Source organism: Gymnoscopelus microlampas (genome assembly GCF_963454915.1).
Source record: "Gymnoscopelus microlampas genome assembly, chromosome: 10".
NCBI lineage: Eukaryota > Metazoa > Chordata > Actinopteri > Myctophiformes > Myctophidae > Gymnoscopelus > Gymnoscopelus microlampas.
The window spans coordinates 53,925,036-53,932,535 of record NC_139947.1 but is presented as its reverse complement, the minus strand read 5'-3'; the positions used below and the strand labels follow the sequence as shown (position 1 = coordinate 53,932,535).

Below are 7,500 nucleotides of genomic sequence, written 5' to 3'. Positions count from 1 at the left end.
ACAGCCCTCCTCTGAGACACTGAGTGAGTAGACAGAAATAGTACCATGTTACACTGAGCATAAGTGAGGACCAGTTATCTGAAGATAAGGTTGAAAATGGGTGAAGTCGTCCTTTAATTAATATAGAAAAAACAGCTGCCCATATCATCTTTTTTTGGACGTACTGTATCATGAATGAACAGCCTTTGGTAGAACATATTATGGCCGTGGGATACAACTGTCAACATATTGTCCTTGTGTTGTGTGTGACTAGCACAAAAGATCATAGCTGATCAGTTGCACCCACTATGGTCTGAGTATAAACTCTTACCCTCAGGGCGGAGGTACGGCATGCCTCTGGCAAAAACTAAGCCAATCATTACGTCCTTTGTTCCACGCAGCATTCAGCTGCTAAACAAAGACAAGTCTTTATTTTAAGATTGTTTTGCAGTATGGAGCCTGACGATCATGCAGTGTTTTGCTTTTTATGATGTATGTATTACCATGTCATGTTTTTAGTCTGTGTTGTATTTATGTGTGCTCTCTGTGTGCAAAGCAAATTCCCGTAAGGGCAATAAAGGTTTCATTCATTCATTCATTCATGTTTGGGAGTCTGGGCCATGGTCACAAACTGGTGCTCTGTGGAATGACATTGGGAGGATTGCAAAAGGCAAACGTATCTCAGCTATTATAGGCAGTCTGTCTATCTGGAGAAGACCTAGATCTGCTCCATAGCCTTAGAAGGAGTTCTCCTTAACCCATTGAGACCTGAAGCCGATTCTACATGTCTCCTAAATCTCAACAGTATTCTGAAAAACGCATGTTTCTATATCAGTGGTGTTCAATCTTTTTCATGTCAAGGACCCCCACTATTATGTGTATTTGGCCGCAGACCCCCATCAAAATATTTTGTTCCAGGGACCCCCCCAGAAGCAAAGATTTGAGTTAAAAATGTTCTCTTTAAAAATATATATATTCAAAGATTTGCACACATTTTCACGATTTTTCAAAAATAGCAGATCTACAAGCTCGTAGCGCGGCACTCGGTGCCGCGCTATGAGCTTGTATATCTGCTATTTTTGAATAGCCCAAAGTGTAAAATAATGCTATGGGACTTTCGAGTCTTTGCGCTCGCACCACAGGCTGCATAGCCTCTCGTCTGCAGTAAAAAAAAAAATCAAAATACACTTTCGCTACTCACCAAAACAAAGACGGTTTTATGGGGTTGAAAGCCAATTCTAAGTGGGAACACTCTGAGCCCCCCACCTGACGTCTAAAATACACTTTTTGGCTAAAATGTTAAATATTTCACCAGAAAGAAAACATGATTTAGTTACCCCGCTGCACCCTCTACAGATCCCATCAATAGAATGTTTCTATTGCCCGGATCTGTAGAGCATTGGTTCTCAAAGTGGGGTCCGGGGACCCCCAGGGGTACTTGAGGGAGTTCCAGGGGGTCCCCAGCTAAATGATTTATAGGAACCAAATGGACCCTTATGGGTCTGTAACTCTGAGAGTGTACAAATGGAACCAAATGGACCCGTTAGGGTCCATTTGGTTCCATTTGTACACTCTCAGAGTTAAATTAACATTGATTTTACAATATAAATTGGGGTCCCAGAGATAGAAATGCCATTAAATGGGGGTCCGTAGCCCTAATGCATGTCAAACTGGGGGTCCTTGAAATTAAAATGGTTGAGAATCACTGCTAGAGCCGTAAAAAATATTCTCTTATGGGAGTCCCTGGCATATCTTTTGAAATGGGGGTCCGCGGGCTAATAAGTGTCAATTTGGGGGTCCTTCACACGAAAAAGTTTGAGAACCACTGCTGTAGAGGGTGCAGCGTAGTAACTGGACCAGAGCTAGAAGACCATGTTTCATTATACTTGAGTGCAAAAAAGAAAAGTAAATCTTTCTTCCTGTTCATTATTCATTCTGCAACAGATTAGCAGTAATATAATAATACCCTAATAATAACACTAGAGGGCAGTGCTGCCTGACACACCTACATGGTGCAAGGGTGACCTCGCCCATGCACTTAAAGCCTGATTTATACTTAGTTGCACACTTGGTGTTGCCTGCCGGAAACAGCAGATCTACAAGCTCACAACGTTTGCGAGCTTGAACGATACCGGCGTGCAACTAAGTACTATAAATGATGAATGATAATGGTATTGATAGTGAGCTGTATTTATACAGCACTTTTCATATATCTAAACTACAGCAAAGATCTAAACAGATTAAAAACAATACAGACAAAACTGATGAATGCAGCATCACCTATGTTCTTCTTTGGTGGGGGGGGGGGGGGGTGGGGTAAGTGATATTTTTGGTGATATTTTTTGTTAAAAAGGTTAAAGTACTATATTGTGATAGTAATCATTGCTACAGAGCGTGTGTTGGGTCACAGGAGTCTCTCCAGCTCTTTAGTAAACACAATATAGTATATTTTCAGGTAGGTGACAACATTTAAGCCAATCAGGAGAGAGCACTGAAAATGTATTTTCTGTTTAATAAAGAGCTGGAGAGACATGGAGACTCCTTTTACTGAACAAACACTCTATAGAAATGATTACTATCCAGTGTTGCATTGCTGAATTGGAACGTGGTTGCCCTCTGTTTTAATGACGTGACGCTCACTTCGCTAACTAACACCTACACTACAGGTCACATCAGTGGCGTACCCACCATAGAGGCAGGCCGCCTGCCCAACTAAAATCTAGCCTCCGCTATAAAATAAAGTAAAAGACTGAAAAACAGGCAGTGAAAAAAATCCAAAGAGAATAGTGGCCGTCGGACCTCCTCGTCCATTCACGCGGGCAGGCAGCCAATCACTACCGCATCCATTCAGCAGAGCCACGTCGCCTATAGTGATGCAAATGTGTGCCTTTATCTTCATGGGGTGGCAGGAGTGCCAGTTGTGGGGGTCTCTGGGCCATCACCTGTACTCACCTGGCATAAAAGGGGCTCTGAGTCTGAGAGCAGCTTGAGCCATTAAACTACAACATGAACAGACCACCGCTGAACAATTGATTGATTGATTATACTTGCATATTATTTTTATTAACGTTTTCCAGTTTTGTAGTCAGTGTAGTGTTGTTGTTAACTTGTTTCCCCCGAGATTTCCCCCTGAGATTTTCCCCCCGAGGAGATCAGTGGCGTACCCACCATAGAGGCAGGGCAGGCAGCCGCCTGCCCAACTAAAATCTAGCCTCCGCTATAAAATAAAGTAAAAGACTGAAAAACAGGCAGTGAAAAAAATCCAAAGAGAATAGTGGCCGTCGGACCTCCTCGTCCATTCACGCGGGCAGGCAGCCAATCACTACCGCATCCATTCAGCAGAGCCACGTCGCCTATAGTGATGCACATTAACGTTTTCCAGTTTTGTAGTCAGTGTAGTGTTGTTGTTAACTTGTTTCCCCCGAGATTTCCCCCTGAGATTTTCCCCCGAGTACCCCCCCCCCCCCCCCCCCCCCGTAGGCGAGAAAAAAATCTCGCCTGCCCTAAATGTAATTTCTGGGAACGCCACTGGGTCACACAATGGACAATTGATATGCATCTATAGGCTCATTCCTATGTTAATCCACCTGGTGTGAGTCGGGAGCCTTTGTAAACTTGGTTGAGGTGAAAATTTTAAGTCGTTTTAAATCTATGCGTGTGGCGTCACCATGAGCAATGCAACCCTGGTACTATCAGAATATAAGAGCTATAACCAAAGTAAATCCCTACCTTAAACTGTAATGCCTAGTTACTAGGGATTACAGCTCTAGTAGAGCTGTAAAAAAAAACTTCTCTTATGGGGGTCCCTGGCATATCTTTTGAAATGGGGGTCCGTGGGCTAATAAGTGTCAATTTGGGGGTCCCTTGACATGAAAAAGTTTGAGAACCACTGCCCTAGTAGACCTGGCAAAGAAGATCTACGGTAAGTACTCTCTGGGGCCTATATATTTGAATGAGTCCATGAGGTAGGCTGGGCCCTTACCATGTTGTGCTTTGAAAACATTTTGAAGTGGACTCTAAATGAAGCCGTGTAAAGTAGCCAGGACTGGGCTGATAAGCTCACAACTTTTGGGTCTTGTTAGCAGACCAGCTGCAGAGTTCTGAATGAACTAAACACGGCAGAAATGTGTACCGTTTTTACCGTGGAAGATATTTTACTTAGGTGAAAGTAGCAATACCACAATATAAAAATACTCTGTTATATACTGTATAACTAAAAGGCCTGCGTTCAAAACGTTACTTGAGTAAAAGTGCAAAAAGCATTGGCATTAAAATATACTTATAAGTACCAAAAGTAAAAGTACTGAAATGTTTGAAAATAGCAGATCTACAAGCTCACAACACATCACGATGTGACGTGTTGTGAGCTTGTAGATCTGCTATTTTCAAATAGCCTAGGTATAAAATAGGGCTAAAGTGGTTAACGTATGTTTTATAATATAATGATTTATATCTGCAAAGTAACTAGTAACTAAAGTTTTCAAATGATTGTAGTGGAGTTAAAAGTACAATATTTGCCTCTGAGATGTAGTGGACTAGAAGTAAAAGTATTGAACATTATACTTAAGTACAGTACTTGAGTACATGCACTTATAGTTACTTTACACCACTGGCGGTGAGATGTGGGATTGTCTGTCTTGTTAATATATCAAAGGATCTTTGCTAATACCCCCCCATGACTCCACCCACTATGACTCCACCTACCGTGCCAGTGTTGCGTACACAGTTGAGTCATTTCCTGGTACAGCTCTGGTTGATGTTCTGAGCGGACGTTGAGAAACAGACCCAGGACCAGCTCTGTGCCCAGACCCTTAAACACACTGTACACACTGTCTGGGTGCCCACTGCACGCACACACACACACGCACACACGCACGCACGCACGCACACGCACGCACGCACACACACACACACACACACACACACACACACACACACACACACACACACACACACACACACACACACACACACACACACACACACACACACACAGGCAAGTATATTGTAAGGTTCAACTAGAATTTTCGCAATTCTGGGAAATTGCAAAGTGTGGTTGCGCCGACTGCCCACTCACAGACAGACAGACAGACGGACGGACGGACATACAGACGGACACACAGACAGACAGACACACAGACAGACAGACGGACACACAGACAGACAGACACACAGACATACAGACGGACACACAGACAGACAGACACACAGACAGACAGACGGACACACAGACAGACAGACGGACGGACGGACGGACGGACGGACGGACGGACGGACGGACGGACGGACGGACGGACGGATACTCTACCTTACAGAGAGGTCCTTCAGGCAACGCTCACACACCCTGTCAAAGGAACAACACACACACACACACACACACACACACACACACACACACACACACACACACACACACACACACACACACACACACACACACACACACACACACAGTCAACTCAACAAGTCACTTAACCACATGATATGAACCTATACTAGTGTCCCAACTCTGGCATGTCATCATAACCGGTGATCATTCCATGACAATTAGCAGATCTAGCAAAGTACATTTTCAGATCGGCTAAACATTTACATACTAGAGAAGTATATACTGTAAGGGTTTAAGTGGATAAACATGTTTGTGTTGCACCATCAACAGTATAAAAAACATATTGTGTTCCAGGGACCTCCAGTAAAAATGTTCGCTTTAAAAATACATATATTCAAAGATTTGCACAAAATGTTTTTCAAAAAGAGCAGATCTACAAGCTTGTATATCTGCTATTTAGTAATAGCCAAAATATATAAAAATATGGTTAAAGTGAGGGAAATGATTGTGTATATTATAACATTTTGCCAATCCCACTTTGAGAAACAATGGCCTAATTAATGCATTGGTTCTCAAAGTGAGGTCTGCGGACCCCCAGGGGTCCTTAGTGGGGGACCAGGGGGTCTCCAGATAAATTCATTACTATTAGTTACTAAATTAGCGTCACAATCATTTGTGACGCTAATTCACAAATGATTGTGAGGGGCGGGGGTCAAATATGTATCATTTTGGGGGTTCTTCACATGAAAAGGTTTGAGAACCACTGGCCTAATGCAATAGTTCTCAAACATGTTCATGACAAGGGGACCCCCAAAATGATATGTATTTGGCCCAGGACCCCCCATCTCAAATGTTTTGCTCCAGGGACCCCCAGAAGCAAAGATTTGAGTTACAAATGTTTGCTTAAAAAAATATATATATATATATTCAATGGTTTGCACAAATTGTCACGATAAAAAAACAAATAGCAGATCTACAAGCTCATAGTGCGGCACTCGCACACAATGAGCACAATGAGCTTGTATATCTGCTATTTTTTAATAGCCAAAGTATAAACGGTTCAAATCATTGTGATGCTATATTAACGCATTTAGCTGGGGACCCCCTGGAACCCCCCCAAGGACCCCTGGGGGTCGCCGGACCCCACTTTTAGAACCACTGGCCTAATGCATATCAAACTGAGGGTCCTTGAGACTAAAGACGTTGAGAATGGCTGAAGCAGCAACAAGCTTGCATGATGCAACACCTGTCCTCTGCTAGAGGCCTTTGGCCTGTCCTCTGCTAGAGGCCTTTGGCCTGTCCTCTGCTAGAGGCCTTCGGCCTGTCCTCTGCTAGAGGCCTTCGGCCTGTCCTCTGCTAGAGGCCTTTGGCACGCTGACAGCTTCAACGCGTCATCAAACGACGGCTGGAAGCCAAGGTCAAGAGGATGTGTTTATATACAACCTTTATTTAGCCCATTCAATACGGAAACACATCTGTGTCATTTTAAGATTTATTTGGCTATTAAAACACATTGCAGACATACAAGCTCATAGCCGCGCTATGAGCTTGTATATCTGCTGTTTTTGAACAATCGTGACAAATTGTCCAAATCTTTGAATATCATTTATGCATAATATACATTTATATAATATATATCTTAAGGCAAACATTTGTAACTCAAATCTTTGCTTCTGGGGGTCCCTGGAACAACATATTTTGAGATGTGGGTCCGTGGTCAAATACATAATCTAAAAATGTTTTCTGAATCCTAACAGCATGTTGTTGCTGTGTCAGTGGTGCTCCAACTTTTCCATGTCAAGGACCCCCAAAAATGTTATGTATTTGGCCGCGGACCCCCATCTCAAAATATGTTGTTTCAGGGACCCCCATAGAAGCACAGATCGGAGTTAAAAATGTTCGCTTTAAAACACATATATATATATATATATATTCAAACATTTAAAAAAGAAATCCACAATTTGTTTTACAAAAAAAAAATAGCAGATCTACAAGCTCATAGCGTGGCACCGAGTGCCACGCTATGAGCTTGTAGATCTGCTATTTTTTGAATAGCCAAATACATCTTAAAATTACACAGATAATGGATTAACCAGTAAAACATACATGAGACAGCAGGTCTCTTTTGCAAGTACACATTGAAGCAGGAATGTTACACATAGTTGTTCCACGCATGAAAATAGACTCCATAA

The 7,500-nt window shown here is 42.6% G+C and overlaps 1 protein-coding gene across 3 annotated transcripts in view; it reads right to left on the bottom strand.

The window, feature by feature from the left end:
* LOC311053804 (putative cytochrome P450 120) overlaps positions 1-7,500 on the bottom strand; it is a 28,825-nt gene that overhangs the window by 14,294 nt on the left and 7,031 nt on the right. For all 3 annotated transcript variants that reach the window (XM_084069490.1, XM_084069491.1, XM_084069492.1), the window contains exons 4-5: positions 5,288-5,323; positions 4,684-4,823 (exon numbers count right to left, since the gene is read on the bottom strand). In XM_084069490.1, the coding sequence (XP_083925616.1) occupies positions 4,684-4,823; positions 5,288-5,323 (176 nt within the window). The remainder of the gene's footprint in view (positions 1-4,683; positions 4,824-5,287; positions 5,324-7,500) is intronic.